We start from the raw sequence: 24,608 nt of genomic DNA on the forward strand, positions 1-24,608 counted from the left end.
GAGGCTAGGAAGTCCAAGGTCAAGATACCAGCATCTTGTGAGGGCCTTTGTGCTGCATGATTCCATCAAGAAAGGACAAGTAAGCAATGCAAAAGAGAAAGCACAGGCGGCCAGGCTCACTATATAACAATACACTCTTGTAATAACTAACTCATTCCCAAGATAACATTAATTTATTCACGAGGACTCAGCCCTTCATGACCCCATCACCTGTCATTAGGCCCCACCTCCCAACACTGCCTGGTTGGGGACCAAGTTTCAAAATGAGATTTGGAGGTGACCAACACCCAAACCATAGTGAGTGGGAAACGGGGAACAGTTGGTGCCAATCTAAAAAGTTACAGTAACTTTTAGTCTTAGATAGCTCCAGTAGCAACCTTAAAAAAAAAAAAAAAAAAAAAAGGAACACTACAATATTCAAAAACTGCATATATAAGTACTCATCATCACAGGGAGTTGGAGGTGTACATGTAAGTCATCTTACAACAGAAAAAGAAGGACATTTTAAGTAGGAGGAAATAACCAGCAATTAATATTCATAGGCTGTTTCTAACTCCTTCTAACAACTTGTTCTCTTTAAATGCTGACTACAGGGTTTGCTCTATGACATGGACCTTAAATGAGACTGCAGACTTTTATACTATGTAACACTATTACCAACCTGATGGTCAACACTATGTAACACTTAGCCTTGTTCTCTAAATTCCAACTTTGATTGCCTTAAATAAAACATTGTACAATAGTATTTTTAAATCATCAAAACGTCTAGCATATCTATATTTCTTGCTTATTATTACAAGTCAAAAGTAGATCTGTAACTAAAGGCTTTATTTTACATTTTGAACTCTGGATCTATGTCTTATACAACTGTGTGACCTCAACCTCCAAGCAATGGCCCAAACACAGTAAATAGCCAATAAATGTCTGTTGCTGGCTGGGCGTGGTGGCTCACGCCTGTAAATCCCAACACTTTGAAAGGCCAAGGTGGGCGGATCATGAGGTCAGGAGTTCCAGACCAGCCTGACCAATATGGTGAAACCCTGTCTCTACAAAAAATACAAAAATTAGCCAGGCGTAGTGGCTCATGCCTGTAATCCCAGCTACTCAGGAGGTTGAGGCAAGAGATTCACTTGAACCCAGGCGGTGGAGGTTTCAGTGAGCTGAGATCACGTCACTGCACTCCAATCTGGGCAACAGAGCGCGACTCCATCATAAATAAATGTATGTATGTATGTATGTACGTATGTATGTATGTTGCTGTAAGATGACAAAAAGCCCAATGACATTTTTAAAGTACAATAATAAGTATCTGCTATCAGCTCAATAAATAATTATTAAATAAGTGAAAAAATGCTCAAAAAGAACTTCTGTTAATCAAACTAAGTTACTCACCAGATAATACTGCCTTATAAAAATATTTCAAAGAACTGGACTTTAGTTATGTATCTATTTCCTTGTTCACTAATCTATAATTTTAAAACAGAAAAGAGAATTCAAAATCTGGATTAATGTACCTGATCCCTTAGCTTCAGATTAAGCAAGATCCCAAATAAATCTAAGAACAATAACTGGACTATATTATATAGAAAGTGTACCTCATGTTGGCTGGGTGTGACGGCTCACACCTGTAACCCCAGCACTCTGGGAGGCCAAGGTGAGTGGATCACAAGGTCAGGAGATTGAGACCATCCTGGCTAACACAGTGAAACCCTGTCTCTACTAAAAACACAAAAAATTAGCTGGGCATGGTGACAGGAGTCTGTAATCCCAGCTACTGGGGAGGCTGAGGCAGGAGAACAGTGTGAACCCAGGAGGCGGAGCTTGCAGTGAGCTGACATGTGCCACTGCACTCCAGCCTGGGCAACAGAGCGAGACTCCATCTCAAAAAAACAAAAAGAAAGTCTACCTCATGCTTAAAGGTTTGTTGTTGTTGTTGTTGTTGTTGTTGTTGTTGTTGTTTTTAAATTATGTCTTAGGTGCCTAAAAGGCGACCGCCCTGTCCAACTGAATTAATTAATGTTCCTCGTTCCTTAATGTTTAAAACATTTTAAAAATATGAGGCCTGCTAGAGTACCTGATGATGCAAAAATCATAAAAAGAAATTAATAAGGTCGCATGCCCCAAACTGACAATAACGATATTCAATGACTTCACCTGTAGTTAATGCATAGTCTATGAATCTTTTCCATGCAAAGTAATAAATTTCTTTGGTATATTTACATATAGCTAACTTAATTATCTTAAGAACATCATTTAATATTTTCTCTCTCTAACACTTAGGCATAACTTAATATATCATACCATAAATCTGGATAAGGTGGATGAGGATGGTAACTTACATTAGTTTTATAATGTCAAAGGAAGAAAGACAGATCATTTCCTTAGAAACTATTTAAACTATGAATGACTACAAAGAAGGTCGTCTGAAGTATTTTTCTCATGCCTCCATATATCTTAAGAGCCTGAATATATCCAGATCTATTACTACCGTAAAATTAGAAGGATTTAGATATGATTCGGTTAATTACAGACACCTTATAACTACTAATATTTAAACAAATTGTTTCACAATTTACCTTAAAGTGAACTATTTTAAGAGCCTTTAAAATCATTGGGTATAAAAATAATTTCTGATATAGAATACTGTTTGAAATCAAATGGGTTTTAGATTTTAAAATGTTTTCATTATACTGACTTTATATCAAAATGGCACCTGTAATAAAAACTTACAATATTTATTTCCACAATACATTGGCCATTACCTAAGAAACCTCTACTGCTGCAAATAATAAGCAGGGGGGAAAAAAAGAATGTGGTCATTAATTATTCTGTTAAACACTGAGAAAATACACCTATTACAGCTTCTTGTATAATCACTTGCCATTTAAGAAACTATGTATCAAACTCCTTTGGCTCTTCCCATGAGAAGTACTTAAGGGGCTCAATTGTTTTTTTTTTTTTTCATTTTATACAGGATTAAGCAGAGCTTAGCCCAACTCAGGATCAAAATTCTTTAGGAAATCAAAAGCTGAGAATATTCCTTATTCAAAAGTGAAATTCCATTGTCAGGGAAATCACTAATACCAACTATCAAGGGAAAATGTCTCATTGCTATTGCAGGATCAGCTAAAGTGAAACTGCTTCTTTAGTTGCTAGGAAACAACCAACTCATTATATGCCATTATCAGAACCCTAGAGAAGAAAACTGGCATCTGCTTCACATTTGGGGATACTGAAGATTGAACTAAAAGCACTGAAACTGCTGCCAAAATCCCTGGTCTCCAGGGTTTACACTATGACCACAGCAGGTGCTGACATCAGACTAGCCTTTGAAGTTTTTCTTTCTGTGGCTCTTTTTCTAATAACTAAAATTGTTTTCTTCAATATCACATATTTTAAAACACAAAGATCCTAAGAAAACACTTTTCTCATTTGCGTTAAACTAATTATACCTATATTCAGGAGCACAATTCAGGAGTAAAAAAATACTAATCAGGAATCTTAACAAATAACAGAAAAATTTAAAATTATCAGTCATTGAGTGAAATGTATTAGATGTTTATGCCTATAATTATTGAAGTCAAAATAGAAAAAAAAGGAAATTGTTTCAAATATCAGGAGAATAAAAAGGAATACATACTGATAAATCTAATGCTCAAAATAACATCCTAGCATATATCTGCCTATTTTTTCCTAATACATCCTAAAGTTTAACTTTAAAAAAATATATATCCTGGCATGCTTTTTTCCCAAGGCATCACAAAATGCATTCATGAACATATACCATATTTATTCATCAATCTTTTCCCTTCCTTCTAGCAGATGAGGTTAGAAGGACATATGGTGAAATTATGCAGATTACTGAACAGTGGCCAGCTGAAACCAAGAGACTCCCTATACTACTGCTTATGTATCCTGAAAAATAAGTTATCCTTCAGAAGAAGCTGCAGAGATTGGTAAAGGCATTGACAAACCATCTTCCTTCATGAAATTACAAGGAACAATCCTGGCAAGACTGCCCCGTCCTGGTATAATTCTTCACCCCACTTCCTACTCTAATATTCGCCTCATTTCCGTTACTCATGAGCCTGCCACTCTGGGCTAAATATATTCCCTTAATATTACCTCAAACTCTTATCCTCAAGCATTTCAGCTCCACTGCATCATTATGTCTGCCTTCTACCAACCTGACTCTTCCCCACCTTCCTGTGTCTTTTACAAAACATCACTGCCATCTAGGGTTACCAGATTCAGCAAATAATAGTACAGTTGACCCTTGAACAACACAGAGCTTAGAAATACTGATCCCCTCACAGTCAAAAATCTGCATATAACTTTTGACTCCCAAAAAACTTTACTAATATCCTGCTGTTGATCAGAAGCCTTACCAATAGCATAGTCAGTCATTACCACATATTTTGTCTTATATTATATTCTGTATTCTTACAATAAACCAAGAGAAAAGAAAAGATTAAGGAAGAGAAGATATATTTACTCTTCATTAAGTGGCAGTGGATCACCAGAAAAGTCTTTATCCTCGTGATCTTCACATTAAGTAGGCTGAGGAAAAGGAGGAAGAGGTGGGACTGGTCTTGCTGTCTTAGGGGTAGCAGTGGCAAACTTCTTTGGCTCTTCCCATGAGAAGTACTTAGCGGGTTCAGTATTAGTGTATGGAAACACATCATAATTTCTGTCTGACTTTTTTTTTTCTCTAAAAATGTTTCTATATGGTACCAATCCTTCTTCCTCTGTTTGCTTTAGTTTCAGTGCCCGCATCATAGAAGTGTCCATGTCATAAAAGCCAAAAGCAGCCTTGAATAATCAAAACCCTTATGCCATGTTGTCTAATGTCAATTTGTTTTCTGGCACAGTTTCTTCTACTAATTCTTCCTCATCATCTGGCACTGGTTCAGAAGCAGTCATCTCCAACAAGTTGTCTTCTGTTAATTCCTCTGGTGTGGTGTCTACGAGGTCTTGAATTTCTCTGAGGTTTCTATCTTGAAACTCTTCATCCCTCATCTTTTTTGCCACATCCACAATCTCTTTCATGATTTTCCTGATTGACACTGTCCTAAATTCTGTGAAGTCATGAACAACATTTGGACATGGTTTTTCTCCAGCAGGAATTTCTTTTGGGCTTGAAGGCTTTAACAGCTTTTTCATGATTTTTTCTCTACCAGGGTTCTCTTCCATAGCACTGACAATCCTTTCCATAGAGTATCCTGCATGATGAGCCTTAAAGGTCCTCATGAACCCCTGATCTAGGGGATAAATTAAAGATGTTGTGTTTGAGGGCAAGAAGACCACTTCAGCACCTTTCTTTTGAACTCATGAGGTTCTGGGTGGCCAGGGACATTGTCCAATATCGAAAGAATTCTGAAAGGCAGCCCCTTATTGGTAAGGTACTTACTGACTTCAAGGAAAACATATCAGTGGACCCAGTCCATAAAAGGGGTTATCACTAAATTTTATTGTTGTACAACCCAAAGACTGGCAGCTGATGCTTATCTTTTCCCTTTGAGGCTCACAGGTTAGCAGTTTTATAGATAAGAGCAGCCCTGATCATAAACCTAACTGCACTGGCACAAAATAGTGGGGTTAGCCTATCCCTTCCTGTCTTAAATCCTGGTGCTCACTTCTCTTCCTTACTAATAAATGTCCTCTGTGGCATTTTTTTTTCCAGAATGAGTCAATTCCACCTTCATTAAAACCTGTTCAAAGCATGGCACTGGTACAAAAATAGATACATAAACCAATGAAACAGAATAGAGAGCCCAGAAATAAGGCCGCACACCTACAATCATCTGGTTTTTAACAATGCTGACAAAAAAAGACAATGGGGAAAGGACTCCCTTTTCAATTAGTGGTGCTAGGATAACTGGCTAGCCATATGCAGAAGATTCAGACTGGACCCCTCCCTTATACGATATATAAAAATCAACTCAAGATGGATTAAAGACTTAAATGTAAAACCCAAAACTATCAAAACCCTGAAAGACAATCTAGGCAATATCATCCTGGACATATGAATGGCAAAGATTTCATGATGAAGATGTCAACAGCATTTGCAACAAAAGCAAAAACTGACAGGTGGATCTAATTAAACTTAAAAGCTTCTGCACAGCAAAAGAAGCTATCAACAGAGTAGACAGACAACCTACAGAATGACAGAAAATATTCACAAACTATGCATCTGACAAAGGTCTAATATCCAGCATCTGTAAGGAACTTAAACAAATTTACAAGAAAAAAACAACTCCATTAAAAACTGGGCAAAGGACATGAACAGACATTTTTCAAAAGAAGACATATGCGTAGCCCACAAGCATATGAATAAAAGCTCAACATCACTGATCATTAGAGAAACAAAAATCAAAACCACAATGAGACACTAACTCACACCAGTCAGAATGGCTATTATTAAAATGTCAAAAAATAACTGATGCTAGCAAGGTTGGGGAGAAAAGGGAACACTTATACACTGTTGATGGGAGTGTAAATTAGCTCAACCATTGTGGAAAGCAGTGTGATGATTCCTCAAAGAGCTAAACAGAACTACCATTCAACCCAACAATCCCATTACCGGGTATATACCCAAAGGAATATAAATCATTCTACCACAAAAACATATGCACATGTATGTTCCCTGCAGCACTACTCACAATAGCAAAGGCACGGAATCTACCTAAATGCCTATCAATGGTAGACTGAATAAAGAAAAGATGGTACATATACACCACAGAATACAATGCAGCCATTAAAAAAAATGAGATCAGGTCTCTTGCAGGAACATGGATCGAGCTGTAGGCCACAGATTAGAAGACTCAACGTTGTCAGGATCTCAATTCATCCAAAGTTGTTCTATATATTGAATACCATCCTAATAAAAGTATCAACATGCTTTTCTGCATAAACTGAATCTAAAATATACAGAAACGTAAAAGAAACTAGGGCAGCCAAAACAATCTTGAAAAAATGCAGATGGAAGATGTCCTAATTTCCTAATTTTCTGATTTTCCTAATTTTAAGCCTTCTATAAAGCTATAATAATCAAGACAACGTGGTTTTAGAGTAAGGATTAAACAAACAAATCAATGGAGCACAAATGAGTATCCAGAACAGATGATACACATACGGTTAATTGATTTTTATCTAATATATAAATCAATTCAGGGAAAGGGAAGTCTTTCAAACAAATGACGCTAACATAACTGTATAAACTATAAAAAATTATAAACATTGACCCTTATTTCATTTCACACATAAAAATTAATTCAAGATGTACAAGACAACTATAAAGCTTTGAGATTAAAATACATGAGAGAGAGAGAGAGCAAAGCAAGATGGTGGAATAGAAAGCTGCAAAAAGTGCCCCCCTCCACGCAGGAACACCAAATTTAACAACTCTCTACACACATACACAAAACTTAGATATCTAAGAACCAAAAATCAGCTGAGCACTCAAAAGTACCTGGTTTCAATTTTATATTACTGAAAGACACAAGGAAAAGGGCAGGAAAGACAGTCTTGAATTGTGATCTCCACCCTTCCCCCATTGCCCAAGAGCTGTGTGGCACAGAGAATCTGTACGCTTGGGGAGAGGGAATGCAGCAACTGTGAGACTTTGCACTGAACTTTGTGCTGCCCCATCATAGCAAAAAGCAGAACCGGACTGCACCTACCTGATGTGTGCCCATAGAGGAAGCATTTGGACTGGCCCTCAACAGAAGGGAATCACCCATCCCAGCAGTCAGAAACTGAGTTCCAGCAAGCCTCATCACAAGCTGGAGTGCTCTGGGATTCTAAATAAACTTCAAAGGGAGTCTAGGCTACAAGGAATGCAGCTCCTAGGTGAGTCCTTCAGCTGAGCTGTGCTCAAAGCCAGTGGACCAGGGGAGCACACAACCTACTAAGACACCAGCCAGGGGCCAGGCGCAGTGGCTCACGCCTGTAATCCCAACACTTTGGGAGGCCGAGGCAGGTGAATCACGAGGTCAGAAGATCAAGACCATCCTGGATAACACGGTGAAACCCTGTCTCTACCAAAAAAAAAACATACAAAAAATTAGCTAGGCATGGTGGCAGGCACCTGTAGTCCCAGCTACTTGGGAGGCTGAGGCTGAGGCATGAACCCGGGTGGCGGAGCTAGCAGTGAGCTGAGATCGCGCCACTGCACTCCAGTCTGGGCAACAGAGCGAGATTCTGTCTCAAAAAAAAAAAAAAAAAAAAAAAAAGACAGACACCAGCCAGGGCGGCCAATGGAGTACATGCACCAGCACTCCCCCAACCCCAGGCTACACAGGTCGTGGCTTCACAAGAGACCCTTTCTTCACTTCAGGACAGGAGAGGGAAGAACAAAGAGAACTTTGTCTTGCATCTTGGATACCAGCTTAGCCACAGGGCAGGGCACAGCACAGATCTGTGAGGACCCCATTCCAGGCTCCTGGATGACATTTCTAGACACACCCTGGGCCAGAAAGTAACCTGATACCTTGAAGAGAAGGACCCAGTCATGACAGGACCAACATCTGCTGAATAAAGGGCCGCTGGGCCATGAATAACCAGCAGCAATACCCAGAAACTATGCCATGGGCCTCTGGGTGAGACTCTGAGATGTGCTGGCTTAAGGTAAGATACAGCACATTCCCCACTGTGGTAGCTACAATGGCAGACTTCATCTACTTGATAAAAGCAAAGGGAAAAGTAAAGGAGATTTTGCCTGGCACCTTAGGTACCAGCTCAGCCACAGGGGGTGGAGCACCATGCGGGGTCCTAGGTCCCTTGGCTCTTGGATGGCATTTCTGGACCTGCTCTGGGACTGCCCTGAAGAGTGAGTCTCAGGCCTGGCAACCTTCACCATGAGCTGACTGAAGAGCCCTAGGGTCTTAAGTGAACATCAGTGGAAACCTAGAAGTATGTCCTGTGGGTCTGTAGTGCTGGTGGCCACAGATTGAGGCTCCTCTGCCTATGGAAAGTGCAGGAAAGAATGGGAAGAACTGCACCTCATGCTTTGACTGCCAACTCAGCAGCTGTATAACAGAACACCATGTAGACTTCTAAGGTTTCTCACTCCAGTCTGTGGCTCCTAGATGGCATCTCTGGACCCATCTGGGGTCTGGAGAACTCGCTGCCCTGAGGAAAAGACACAAGCCTATCTTGCTTTGCTACCTGCTGATCGTACAGCTACAGGGCCTTGGGCAAACAGTCAGTAGCCAGAGAGTGGTAACAGCAGGACAAGACCTAGTGCTGCGCAGGCTTCAGGTCTGACTAGCGCAGTCACAGTGGTAGAGGACACAGGGGTGCTTGTGTCACTCTATTCCCAGCTTTAGGTAGCTCAGAACAGACAGAGATTCTGCTTGTTTGGGAGAAAGTAAGGGAAGCGAAGAAGAGCCTCTGTATGGTAATCCAGAGAATTCACCCACATCTTATCCAAGACCATCAAGGCAGTACCTCTGCAGGTCTGCAAGAACCAAGCATTACTAGGTTTAGGGTGCCCCCTAAAGCAGATACAGCTTAGATTGCAACACTCAAGTCCTTTCAAATATCTGAAATAAGCCAAGCATAGAAAGATAAACATCACATGTTCTCACTTACCAGTGGTACCTAAAAATTAAAAGAATTTAACTCATGGAGATAGAGCGTAGAAAGATAGTTACCTGAGGGTGTGAAGGGTGGTGGGGGTGGAAGGAATGGGGATGGTTGATGGGTACAAACAAACCGAAAGAATGAATAAAACCTAATATTTGCTAGCACAACACGGTGACTGCAGTTACAGTAAAAAATAATTTGATGGTACATTTTAAAATAGCTAAAAGAGTATAATTGAATTGTTTGAAACGCAAAGGATAAATGCTTGAGGGGATGAATACCCCATTTACCCTGATGCAATTATTACTCAATGCCTGTTGGTATCAAAATATCTCACGTACCCTATAAATATACTAACCTACAACATACCCATAAAATTTTTAAATTAAGAATTTTAAAAAATAATACAAATAATAAAAAATAAATACATTGTTATCATTACAACCTTGGGGTAGGCAGGCAAAGATTACTTAAAGAGGATACAAAAGGCACTAAGCATAAAAAAATAAGAAATTGGAATTCATTAAAATTTCAAACTTCAGCATAAAAAGACAAGTCACAGACAAGGATAAATACTCCCAATATCTATTATCTGACAATGGACTCACAGCCAAAATACGCACAAATTCCTACAACTCAAATACTAAAAAAAAAATTTAAAAATGAGTAGACGACTTGAACAGACATGTCACGAAAGAAAATATGAGATCTAATACACATGTGGAAAAGGGCTCAATATTATTGATCATCAGGGAAATACAAATTAAAATCATAACAAGACACCATTTTATATTTATTAGAATGGTTAAAAGTAATGAGACTGACAACACCAAATGTTAACATAAATGTGAAGCAACTGGAAAACTTATGAACAACTGTAAAAGTATTATAGAGGTATTATTTACAATAGCCCAAAACTGGAGACCACCCAAATATTCATCAACAGAAAAAAAAAACACAGTTTATTATATTCATACAATGGAATCCTACTTAGCAATAAAGAAGATCCAACTACTGTTATATGCAACAATAAACATGAATTTCAAAAGCCTTAGGCGAAGCGAAACCATATACAAAAAAGCTACATCCTGGCCAGTTGCGGTGGCTCACTCCTGTAATCTCAGCACTTTGGGAGGCCGAGACGGGCAGATCACCTGAGGTTGGGAGTTCAAGACCAGCCTGGCCAACCTGGAGAAATCCCATCTCTACTAAAAATACAAAATCAGCCAGACGTGGTGGCACATGCCTGTAGTCCCAGCTACTCAGGAGGCTGAGGCAGAAGAATCGCTTGAACCTGGGAGGCGGAGAGTGCAGTGAGCTGAGATCGCGCTATTGCACTCCAGCCTGGGCAACAAGAGCGAAACTCTGTCTCAAAAAAAAAAAAAAAAAAAAGCTACATCCTGTATAATCCTATTCATTTGAAATTTAAAAACATATAAAACTCATTATGGTGACAGAAATCACAACGATTGTCTATGGGTATGGGATGAATCAGAAGGGAGCCCAAGGAAACTCTCTTGGAGGATGGAAATGCTATTTAGTTTGATTGGGTTACGATTACACAGGTATATATATTTATCAAAAATCACTAAATTATATACTGAAAATCTATGCATCTCATTGTATGCATAATTTTAGCTCAACAAAGTATTGTCAGGGAGAAAAAGAAAAAACAAAACAACTTAACCAGACTTTTAGTTCAGGATGTCAGAATGACCACAGTATTTTTCTTCTCCCCATAAATGGGTACTAGGAGGGAAAATGAGAGGATGTTCTGGATCACTGGTATTGTTCTAGTTATCTTGTCCTGAATGATGATGATATAGGTGTTTCAACTTTGGGATAATTTATCTATTTATACTCATGATTTGTACATTCTTCTATATATATGTTATATTCAATTGTTTAAAATGAGCCAATGAATCAGGTACCCCCTAAAATCCACCGCTGTACAAAAGTTCTATCTAGCTACTGAATTTTCGCTAAGGATGTTAAATTTATCAAATAACGGTTTGGTTTCTAAATCAAAACAAAAGTGAAAACACTCCTTAGCTCTGATGATCTGCATTAGTCCCACTGTAGGCCTAAAATATCAGCTTTTTAGCTCCCAATAAAATGCACACATGAAAGTGACTTCACAAAAGACTGTAAGATAGATATACTCTAGGTAGAGTTCTCTTTCCCATCTTGCAAGATGGCAGGTGAAAAAGTTGAGAAGCCGGATACTAAAGAGAAGAAACCCGAAGCCAAGAAGGCTGATGCTGGTGGCAAGGTGAAAAAGGGTAACCTCAAGGCTAAGAAGCCCAAGAAGGGGAAGCCCCATTGCAGCCGCAACCCTGTCCTTGTCAGAGGAATTGGCAGGTATTCCCGATCTGCCATGTATTCCAGAAAGGCCATGTACAAGAGGAAGTACTCAGCCGCTAAATCCAAGGTTGAAAAGAAAAAGGAGAAGGTTCTTGCAACTCTTACAAAACCAGTTGGTGGTGACAAGAACGGCGGTACCCGGGTGGTTAAACTTCGCAAAATGCCTAGATATTATCCTACTGAAGATGTGCCTCGAAAGCTGTTGAGCCACGGCAAAAAACCCTTCAGTCAGCACGTGAGAAAACTGCGAGCCAGCATTACCCCCGGGACCATTCTGATCATCCTCACTGGACGCCACAGGGGCAAGAGGGTGGTTTTCTTGAAGCAGCTGGCTAGTGGCTTGTTACTTGTGACTGGACCTCTGGTCCTCAATCGAGTTCCTCTACGACGAACACACCAGAAATTTGTCATTGCCACCTCAACCAAAATCGATATCAGCAATGTCAAAATCCCAAAACATCTTACTGATGCTTACTTCAAGAAGAAGAAGTTGCGGAAGCCCAGACACCAGGAAGGTGAGATCTTCGACACAGAGAAAGAGAAATACGAGATTACAGAGCAGCGCAAGATTGATCAGAAAGCTGTGGACTCACAAATTCTACCAAAAATCAAAGCTGTTCCTCAGCTCNCCTGCGGTCTGTTTTGCCCTGACGAATGGAATTTATCCTCACAAATGTGGTGTTCTAAATGTCTTAAGAACCTCATTAAATAGCTAACTACAAAAAAAAAAAAAAAAAAAAAAGATATACTCTAGGTAACTGCTAAGCATCCCAATAATATATGAACACATTTTCTTACCCCATCGTTACCCTGATATTCTATAGTATGTTTGCTGAAAATGTATCCACCATGCTTCTCAAAATAAACTGTAACTTTTTTTTTTTTTTTTTGAGATGGATTCTTGCTCTGCCGCCCAGGCTGGGGTGCAGTGGCGCCATCTCAGCTCACTGCAAGCTCCGCCTCCCAGGTTCCGGGTTCACGCCATTCTCCTGCCTCAGCCTCCCAAGTAGCTGGGACTACAGGCACTGGCCACCACATGGGGCTAATTTTTTTGTATTTTTAGTAGAGACAGGGTTTTACCATGTTAGCCAGGATGGTCTCAATCTTCTGACCTTGTGATTCGCCCATCTCAGCCTTCCAAAGTGCTGGGATTACAGGCGTGAGCCACTGCACCTGGCCAATAAACGGTAACTTCTATACAATTTGTGTGTCAGAGAGCTTGTTTTTGCCAAACCTTCATTTGGACCTCTGCTAGACTACCAAATTCCCTGAATATTTTTTGAGAATAACAATATGTAAAATCTGATGCTGAAGTGTTGTGGAGGTAGCTAAATTCAAACATCAAATATATATAATGCAGGCAATTAACACAACTATTCTATATTATCTGATAGTATTTAGCATTAGAGAAAACAGGTGGGTTAATCAAGACAAATAAAGGTCAAGGTCACAAAGGAATTGGTGGGGATGGGGTGGTTTGGTGAGTTTAAGTGAAATGACTAACTACGGGATCTGAGAGTAAAAGAGGAGAAAATGAAACCAAGAGACTTAAATTACCAGGACCAAAAATCAAACAGCACATTTATCACAATTCAAGCAGCAAAAGTGATAGAAAGGCAAGATGTTATAGTGAAAAAAGAAGAGTTTCAGAGTTCAAGACATATTTCATCTAAATTGTATACCTGAAAATGAATATAGGAGTATCTACCATTAGAATTGTCAACCTATTGTATGGTTCCTGACCCAAAGTAGAATCTGAATAAATAAAAGGTAACTGTTACAAGTTGATGAAATAAATGCAAATTACTTTTAACTTTTACCTAGAAGACAATTACAAACTCACATCTACTGAGAAAAAAAATAAAACTTATTCCAAGCCAACTATAAATAACATATAGCCCAATTGATATTTTAGATTATCCAATCAAATGTTCTCTTCTTTTCTTAAGGTGAAATTAAAGTTGATTGAACAGATATTACACATGCAAATATATAACCATATATACTCAAAACAAAATTTCACTTTTTTCTGGAGCAATTTTAAATCACAAGTACCATGGTTTATATAATTTTTTTCTACATCTGACGATTTCTACACTGCCCTTATAACTCAATATTGACTACAATGAGATTAACCACAAATCTAAAGGTGGCAGATTACTTATAAAAATAGATTTGCTCTTCTTACTGCAGACACAGCCAAAGCAAGAAAACAATATTCAGTAAGACAATAGAATTTTTAGTACTCACAAACAATGGGAAAGATTAAATCATGTTAACAGTGAAGTTTGGTCTTGGCACCACATTAACTCATTAGGTGCCATATTGCACATTGTACATTCATAGCATCAGCTGATTCCTGAATGCAAATTTTAACAATTCTCCAATCAGCAAATGTATTAACCGCAGCTTTGCCAATGATAAAATGATGTTTAAGGCAATATTCTTACCTGCCTCAATAGTTTCTCAATGGCCGACATTACCATAAGGCCTCTCCAAACTACTGGTTCATTTTCTTCAACCAGAAAGCCCATAGACATACTGCAACAGTAATACAAAAATACAACTAATTTGTATAAATTAATCAATATTATTCAGAAAAGAAACATTAAAAAAAATATATGCTCACCAAGCAATACCATAATTCAAGAGAGGCTTCATTAGGTTGCCTGGAAAAAGAAAAACAAAATCCTCTCTTTTAGAAGAATAAAACACAAAACGTAAACATTCTGAATTGGGCTTTTTTTTTTTTTCATCTTTTTAGAAATATTTATTTTTTCAATTAACAGAAATTGCATGTTTATGGGGTACAATGTAATGTTATGATATATGTCTACATTGTGGTAGAATAATAAAAATAAATAATAAAACCATGCCAATTAGCATTCCACATCACCTCACTTACTTCTTTCTTTGCAGTAAAAACATTTAAAGTCTACTCTTTTAACAATGCTGAAATATACAAAAAATGATTGTTAGTCACCAAGCTGTGCAACAGATCACTGGAACTTATTCCCCCGTCTAACTGAAACTTCGCACCACTTGACCAACATCTCCCCTTTGCCCATCCATCCTTCCAGGATCAAAGAATACCAAACTGGAAATACAAATAGGCTGCTCATATTGTGCAATTTAACTTTCAACTAAATACACCTCAATTTGCAACAGTTTAAACATTATACCAAGCATACTACTAATATTCCCAATAGACACAACATTGATAAATAGAGACATAATTTTATTAAGAAATAATTCAAATAAAATTTTAAATATATTTTTAAAAAACAGCCTCAATATCAGGCACAATGGCTCACACCTATAATCCCAGCACTTTGGGAGGCCGAGGTGGGTGGATCACTTGAAGTCAGGAGTTCGAGACCAGCCTAGCCAACATGGTGAAATCCTCTCTCTACTAAAAATACAAAAATTAGCTGGGCATGGTGGTGCATGCCTATAGTCCCAGCTATTCAGGAGGCTAACATGAAAGAATCGCTTGGACCTGGGAGGCAGAGGTTGCAGTGAGCCCACATTGTGCCACTGCACTCCAGCTGGGTGACAGAGCAAGGCTCTGTCTCAAAAAAAAAATAAATAGCCTCAATAAAATAACTACAATTTTAAAATTTTTCTAAAAAATAGCCTCAGTAACTAATTTTGCCCACCAATTTTATTCATATACAAAGATACATAAATATAAAAATTTTACATATATGCTAATCTAATATGTACATACATATATGTGTATATTTGCATGCACACACACACATCTAATCAGTCCTTCCTACACTGGAGTGTTACTAGTTATTTGTTCCTTTACTTAGCTTAAAAAGTATAAAAATCCACAAAAGTAGACAAACTCAATTTTGAAATCTGAGATGAAAAATTGCATTAATCTGTAGAGAAAAGCAATCTACTGCTTATGGTGAAATAAAAAAAATTCTTTACATAGGCAACAAACAGTTACAATAAAATATAATTTGTTTTATCAAACTATGCAATCACCTTCCCACCCACTCTTGCTTTCATATACTACTTCTCTACCATAACAAACTACCACAGAAGACATCTTAATTAATATGATTTGGACAAGTATTGAGCAAAAAGTTTAGAACAAAGTCATAAAACCTAGTAGTATCCTGTTTTCAGATTTCAAGATACGTTCTTCAGGGTTTTTCCCCTCTGTAAAGAGACTGAGACTGAAAACTGTATAAAGCATATATGCATGGATTATATAAGAAATCCTCGGCCGGGCACGTTGGCTGATGCCTGTAATCCCAGCGCTTTGGGAGGCCGAGGAGAGCGGATCACGAGGTCAGGAGATTGGGACCATCCTGGCTAACACGGTGAAACCCCGTCTCTACTAAAAACACAAAAACTTAGCCAGGCGTGGTGGCAGGCACCTGTAGTCCCAGCTACTCAGGAGGCTGAGGCAGGAGAATGGCGTGAACCTGGAACCTGGAAGGCAGATATTGCAGTGAGCCAAGATCGTGCCACTGCACTCCAGCCTGGGCAACAGAGCAAGACTCTGACTCAAAAAAAAAAAAGAAAGAAATCCTCTGCCATACTTCATTCATTGAATCCCTACTCATAGAAAAAGCCATGGTCCTTCATTAAAGGAATACGCAAAGAGTGTATGTTTATAGTTTCCTTCTTTAATTTCTGACTAAACTAACTAGCTCAATCTCCCCCATACCTAATTTGAAAGCAATATTTTTCTTCTATGTAATTTTCTCAATTCTTTCCAAAGCATCCAATTATAACCTTTCACTATCAGGGCTGGCAATATTTTCTGCCATTTTCTTCAATTACCATATGAATACAGATTAAAGAATCTGAATTATCACATGCTTTTTCACTTTTGATCTGCTAAAACGGTGAGTTACACTAAGAGATTTTTTCCTAATTTGGAACCAAACTTGCTTTCCTGGATTAAACCCAATATAATTTTAATGTAGTTATTTTATACAATGCTGAATTTGGTCTGCTAATATTTGCTTAACATGATATCAGTATGTCAAAGAGATATCTGCACTCCTATGTTTACTGCAGCACTATTCACAACAGTCAAGATATGAAATCAACCTAAATGTCCAACAATAGATGAATGGATAAAGAAAAGTTGGTATATAGACACAACAGAATACTATTCATCCACTAAAAAGAATGAAATCCAACTAACTAGGGAGGTGAAAAATCTCTACAATGAGAATTACAAAACACTGCTCAAAGAACACAGAGATGAGACAAATAAATGGAGAAGCATCCCATGCTCATGGATAGGAAGAATCAATAACATTAAAATGGCTATACTCCCCAAGGCAATTTACAGATTCAATGCTATTCCTATCAATCTACCAATGACATTCTTCGCAGAACTAGAAAAAACTATTTTAAAATTCACAGGCAACCAAAAAATAGCCCAAATAGCCAAGGCAATCCTAAGCAAGAAAACAAAGCTGGAGGAATCATGCTACCCAACTTCAAACTATACTACTGGGCTACTGTAACCAAAACAGCATGCTATTGGTACAAAAGCAGGCACATGGACCAATGGAACAGAATAAAGAGCCCAGAAATAAGGCCACACAACTACAACCATCTGATTTTCAATAAAGCTGACAAAAACAAGCAATGGGGAAAAGATTCTCTATTCCATAAAAGGTGCTGGGATAAGTGGCTAGTCATAAGTAGAAGATTGAAGCTGGAACCCTTTCTTACACCACATATAAAAATCAACTCAAGATGGATTAAAGACTTAAATGTAAAAGCCAAAACTATAAAAATCCTGGAAGACAACCTAGGTATTACCATCCTGGACATAGGAATGGGCAAAAATTTCATGACAAAGAAAGCAAAAGCAATCACAACAAAAGCAAAAATTGAAAAGTGGGATCTAATTAAACTTAAGAGATTCTGCACAGCAAAAGGAACTATCAACAGAGTAAACAGACAACCTATAAAATGGTAGAAAACCTTTGTAAATTATACATCTGACAAAGGTCTAATATCAAGCCTCTATAAGGAAATTAAATTTACAGGAGAAAAACAAACAACCCCATTAAAAGTGGGCAAAGGACATGAACAGACATTTTTCAAAAGAAGACATACATGCAGCCAACACACATATGAAAAAATCAATATCACTGATCATGAGAGAAATGTAAATAAAGACCACAATGAGATACTAACTCACACCAGTCAGAATGGCTATTATTAAAATACCAAAAAATTACAGATGTTGGCAAGGTTACAGGGAAAAGTCAACACCTACACACTGGTGATGGAAGTGTAATTAAATTAGCTCAACCATTCTGGAAAGCATATGGTGATTCCTCAAAGAGCTAAACACAGAATTACCATTCAACCCAGCAATTCCATTACTGGGCATATACCCAGAGAAATATAAATCATTCCACCATAAAGACACATGCACACGAATGTTCACTGCAGCACTATTCATGATACCAAAGACATTAAATCAACCTAAATACCCATCAATGACAGACTGGATAAAGAAAATGTGGTACATATATACCATGGAATATTCGGCAGTCACATACAAAAAAGAAAAAGATCATGTCTTTTGCAGGAAGATGGATGGAGCTGGAGGCCATCATCCTTAGCAAACTAATGCAGGAACAGAAACCCAAATACCATGTGTTCTCACTTACAAGTGGAAGCTAAATGATAAGAACTTACAGACACAACGAAGGAAACAACAGACAGTGGGGTCTACCTGACACAGGAAAATGGGAGGAGGAAGAGAGCAAAAAATATAACTATTGAGTACTAGGTTTAATATCTGGGAAATGAAATAATATGTACAACAAACCCCTGTGACATATTTAGCTAAGTAACAAACCTTCATATGAACCTGCAAACATAAAATAACAGTTTAAAAAAAAAAGAAAAAAAAAGGAATGAAATTCTGTCATTTTCACAAACATGAATAAACCTGGAGGACATTAAGTGAAATAAGCCAGACACAGAAATTCAAATCCTACGTGCATTAACAATAATGTATTATATATCTCAAAATAGCTTATAATATTTTAAATGTTCCCACAACAAGGAAATAATGTTTGAAGTGATTAATCTCATTACCTTGATTTAATTATGATACAATGCAATATATACACTGACACATAAAATTGTGCACCATAAATATATACAATTATGTGTCAATTAAAAATAAAAATAAAGCCAGGCACAGTGGTACACGCCTGTAGTCTTGGCTACTCAGGAGGCTGAGGTGCAAGAGTCAGTTGAGCCCAGGTGTTTGAGTCCAGCCTGAGTAACATAGTGAGGCCCCATCTCTAAAAATAAAATAAATAAAAATCATTTTAAAATTTAATAAATAAGGAACAGGGCAAGATGGTGAAATAGGAACAGTTCTGGTCTGCAGCTCCCAGCGAGACCAATGCAGAAGGCAGGTGATTTCTGCATTTCCAACTGAGGTACCCAGTTCATCTCACTGGAACTGGTTAGACAGTGAGGGCAGCCCACTGAGGGTAGGCAGAAACAGGGTGGGGCATTGCCTCACCTGGGAAGTGCAAGGGGCTGGGGACCTCCCTCCCCTAGACAAAGGAAGCCCTGAGGGACTGTGCTATCCAGCTCAGCTACTAGGCTTTTCCCACGGTTTTTGTAACCTGTAGACCAGGAAATTCCCTCGAGTGCCTACACCACCAGAGCCCTGGGTTTCAAGCACAAAACTGGGCAGCTGCTTGGGCAGACACGGAGCTAGTTGCAGGAGTGTTTCTTCATACCCCAGTGGCACCTGGAATCCCAGTGAGACAGAACCGTTCACTCCCCTGGAAAGGGGCTGAAGCCAGGAGCCAAGTGGTCTTAGTGAGTCCCACCCCCACACAGCCCCTCAAGCTAAGATCCACTGGCTTGAAATTCTCTCTGCCAGCAAGGCAGTCTGAAGTTGACCTGGGACAACAGAGCTTAGCGCAGAGAGGGGCGACAAGCAATACTGAGGCTAGAGTAGGTGGTTTTCCCCTCACCATATTAAGGAAGCCGCCAGGAAGTTCAGACTGATTCCTACTCACTGGGCAGGGGATCTCTGAAAGAAAGGCAGCAGCCCCATTCAGGTGCTTATAGATAAAACCCCCATCTCCCTGGGACAGAGCACCTGGGGAAAGCGGTGGCTGTGGGCACTGCTTCAACAGACTTAAACATTCCTGCCTCCTGGTTCTGAGGAAAACAGGGGATCTCTTAGCACAGCATTCGAGCTCTGCTAAGGGACAGACTACCTCCTCAAGTGGGTCCCTGACACCTGTGTCTCCTGACTGGGAGATACCTCCCAGCAGGAGTTGATAGACACCTCATACAGGAGAGCTCCAGCTGGCATCTGGCGGGTGCTCCTCTGGGACAAAGCTTCCAGAGGAAGCAGCAGGCAGCAATCTTTGCTGTTCTGCAGCCTCCGCTGGTGATACCCAGACAAACAGGGTCTGGAGTGGACCTCCAGCAAACTCCAGCAGACCTGCAGAAGAGGGGCCTGTTAGAAGGAAGACTAACAAACAGAAAGCAATAACATCAACATTAACAAAAAGCACGCCCATGCAAAAAACCTATCCTAAGGTCATCAGCATCAAAGATCAAAGATAGATAAATCCACAAAGATGAAGAAAACCCAGTGCAAAAATGCAGAAAATTCCAAAACCAGAATGCCTCTACTCCTCCAAATAATCACAACTCCTCTCCAGAAAGTGCACAAAACTGAACAGAGAAAAGAGTATGACGAATTGACAGAAGTAGGCAGAAGGTGGGTAATAATAACAAATTCCTGCATACTAAAGGAGCATTTTCTAACTCAATGGAAGGAAGCTAAGAACCTTGATAAAAGGTTACAGGAAATGCTAACTAGAATAACCAGTTTAGAGAAGAAGATAAATGACCTGATGGTGCTGAAAAACAAAGCACGAGAATTTCATGAAGCATACTACACAAATATTAATACCTGCATCGATCAAATGGAAGAAAGGATATCAGAGATTGAAGATTAACTTAATGAAATAAAGCATGAAGACAAGATTACAGAAAAAAGAATGAAAAGGAAAGGACAAAGCCTTCAAGAAATATGGGATTATGTGTAAAGACTAAACCTATGACTGATTGGTGTACATGAAAGTGATGGGGAGAATGGAACCAAGTTGGAAAACACTCTTCAGGATATTATCCAGGAGAACTTCCCCAACCCAGCAAGAAAGGCAAACATTCAAATTCAGGAAATACAAACACCACTAACATAACCCTCGATAAGAGTAACCCCAAGACACAGAATCGTCAGATTCACCAAGGTTGAAATGAAGCATAAAATGTTAAGGGAAGCCAGAGAGAAAAGTCAGATTACCTACAAAAGGAAGCTCATCAGACTAATAGTAGATCTCTGCAGAAACCCTACAAGCCAGAAGAGAGTGGGGGCCAACATTGAATAGTCTTAAAGAAAAGAATTTTCAACCCAGAATTTCATATACAGCCAAACTAAGCTTCATAAGTGAAAGAGAAATAAAATCCTTTAGAGACAAGCAAATGCTGAGGGATTTTGTCACCACCAGGCCTCTGTACAAGAGCTCCTGAAGGAAGCACTAAATATGGAAAGGAAAAACCAGTACCAGCTACTGCAAAAACATACCAAAATATAAAGACCAATGACACTATAAAGAAACCACATCAACTAATATGCAAAATAACCAGCTAGCATCATGATCAAATTCACACATAACAATATTAACCTTGGCTGGGAGCAGTGGCTTACACCTGTAATACCAGCACTTTGGGAGGCCAAGGCAGGCAGATCACAAGGTCAGGAGTTCAAGACCAGCCTGACCAATATGGAGAAACCACACCTCTACTAAGAATACAAAACCTAGCTGAGTGTGGTGGTGCACACTTGTAGTCCCAGCTTCTAAGGAGACTGAGGCAGAAGAATTATTTGAATCCGGGAGGCGGAGGTTGCAGTGAGCCAAGATTGCACTACTGCACTCCAGCCTGGGCTGGAGTTTTGTCTCGAAAAACAGAACAAAACAAATATATATATATATATTTACCTTAAATATAAATGGGTTAAATGTCCCAATTAAAAGACACAGACTGGCAAATTGGATAAAGAGTCAAGACCCATCAGTGTGCTGTATTCAGGAGACCCATCTCTTGCAAAGACACACACAGGCTCAAAATAAATGGATGGAGGAATATTTACCAGGCAAATGGAAAGCAAAAAAAAAAAAAAAAAAAGCAGGGGTACAATCCTAGTCTCTGGTAAAACAGACTTTAAACCAACAAAGATCAAAAAAGACAAATAAGGGCATTACATAATGGTAAATGGATCAATACAATAAAAAGCACTATCTTAAATAAATATATACCCAATACACGATCACCCAGATTCATAAAGCTAGTTCTTAGAGACCTACAAAGAGACTTAGACTCCCACACAGTAATAGTGGGAGACGTTAATACCGCACTGTCCATATTAGACACATCAACAAGACAGAAAATTAACAAGGAGATTCAGGACTTGAACTCAGCTCTGGACCAAACAGACCTAATAGACATCTACAGAACTCTCCACCCCAACTCAACAGAATATACATTCTTCTCAGAACAACATCGCACTGATTCTAAAATTGACCGTATACTTTGAAGTAAAACACTCCTCAGCAAATGCAAAAGAACAGAAATCATAACAAACGGTCTCTGCAACCATGGTGCAATCAAATTAGAACTCAGGATTAAGAAACTCTCTGTTTTCAGATGACATGATTGTATATTAAAAAAGAAAAAACCCATCGTCTGAGTACAAAAACTCCTTAAGCTGATAAGCAACTTCAGCAAAGTCTCAGGATATAAAATTAATGTGCAAAAATCACAAGCATTCCTATACACCAATAACAAACAAACAGAGAGCCAAATCATGAGTGAACTCCCATTCACAATTGCTTCAAAGAGAATAAGATACCTAGGAATCTAACATACAAGGGATGTGAAAGACCTCTTCAAGGAGAACTACAAACCACTGCTCAAGGAAATAAGAGAGGACACAAACAAATGGAAAAATAGTCCATGTTCATGGATATGAAGACTTAATATTGTGAAAATGGCCATACTGCCCTAAGTAATTTATAGATTGAATGCTATTCCCATCAAGCTACCATTGACTTTCTTCACAAAATTAGAAAAGGGTACTTTATATTTCATATGGAACCAAAAAAGAACCCACACAGACAAGGCAATCCTAAGCAAAAAGAACAAAGCTGGAGGCATCATGCTACCTGACTTCAAACTATACTACAAGGCTACAGTAACCAACACAGCATGGTACTGGTACCAAAACAGATATATGGAACAATGGAACAGAACAGAGGCCTCAGAAATAACACCACACATCTACGACCATCTGACCCTTGACAAACCTGACACAAGCAATGGGAAAAGGATTCCCTATTTAATAAACAGTGTTGGGAAAACTGGCTAGCCGTATGCAGAAAACTGAAACTGGACCCCTTCCTTACACCTTATACAAAAATTAACTCAAGATGGACTAAAGACTTAAATATAAGTCCTAAGACCATAAAAACCCCAGAAAAAAACCTAGGCAATACCATTCAGGACATAGGCATGGGCAAAGACTTCCTGACTAAAACACCAAAAGCAATGACAACAAAAGCCAAAATTGACAAATGAGATCTAATTAAACTAAAGAGCTTCTACACAGCAAAAGAAAACTATCATCAGAGTGAACAGGCAACCTACAGAATGGGAGAAAATTTCTGCAATCTATCCATCTGACAAAGGTCTAATAAACAGAATCTACAAGGAACTTAAACAAATTTACAAGAAAAAAACAACCCCATCAAAAAGTGGGTGAAGGATATGAACAGACACTTCTCAAAAGAAGACATTAATGTAGCCAACGAACATATGAAAAAATACTCAGCATCACTGGTCATTAGAGAACCACAATGAGATAGCATCTCAAGCCAGTTAAAATGGTGATCATTAAAAAGTCAAGAAACAACAGATGCTGGAGAGGATGTGGAGAAATAGGAACGTTTATACACTGTTGGTGTACCATTTGACCCAGCAATCCCATTACTGGGTATATACCCAAAGGATTATAAATCATTCTACTATAAAGACACATGGGCATGTATGTTTACTGCAGCACTATCTACAATAGCAAAGACTTGGAACCAGCCCAAATGCTCATCAATGATGGACTGGATAAAGAAAATGTGGCACATATACACCACAGAATACTATGCAGCCATAAAAAAGGATGAGTTCATGTCTTTTGCAGGGACATGGATAAATCTGGAAACCATCATTCTCAGCAAACTAACACAGGAACAAAAAAAACCAAACACTGCATGTTCTCAATTATAAATGGTAGTTGAACAATGAGAACAGATGGACACAGGGAGGGAAACATCACATACCAGGGCCTGTCGGCGGGTGGGGGGCAAGGGGAGGGATAACATTTGAACACATAACCTAATGCATGTGGGGCTTAAAACCTAGATGACAGGTTGACAGATGCAGCAAACCACCATGGCACACGCATATGTATGTAACAAACCTGCACATTCTGCACGTGTATCTCAGAACTTAAAGTATAATAAAATAAAATAAATATAAATATTTAAAAATTAATA

At 38.7% G+C, this 24,608-nt stretch overlaps 1 protein-coding gene and 1 pseudogene across 6 annotated transcripts in view; one reads left to right on the plus strand and one right to left on the minus strand.

The window, feature by feature from the left end:
- The window catches only part of NUBPL (NUBP iron-sulfur cluster assembly factor, mitochondrial), a 377,447-nt gene that overhangs the window by 246,686 nt on the left and 106,153 nt on the right, over positions 1-24,608 (minus strand). For 4 of the 5 annotated variants that reach the window (XM_017895911.1, XM_017895910.1, XM_017895909.1 and 1 more), the window contains 2 exons: positions 14,582-14,621; positions 14,403-14,493 (listed from right to left, as the gene is read on the minus strand). In XM_017895911.1, the coding sequence (XP_017751400.1) occupies positions 14,403-14,493; positions 14,582-14,621 (131 nt within the window). Of the gene's footprint in view, positions 1-4,495; positions 4,703-14,402; positions 14,494-14,581; positions 14,622-24,608 lie in introns of those variants that run through there. The other variant, XM_017895913.1, reaches the window with a different exon arrangement.
- On the plus strand, positions 11,767-12,668 carry LOC108544640 (60S ribosomal protein L6 pseudogene; annotated as a pseudogene). Its single transcript, XR_001889909.1, has one exon. The product of XR_001889909.1 is annotated as a 60S ribosomal protein L6 pseudogene (transcript).

This window comes from Rhinopithecus bieti, unplaced genomic scaffold, assembly GCF_001698545.2.
Source record: "Rhinopithecus bieti isolate Rb0 unplaced genomic scaffold, ASM169854v2 scaffold_21703, whole genome shotgun sequence".
NCBI classification, from domain to species: Eukaryota; Metazoa; Chordata; class Mammalia; order Primates; family Cercopithecidae; genus Rhinopithecus; species Rhinopithecus bieti.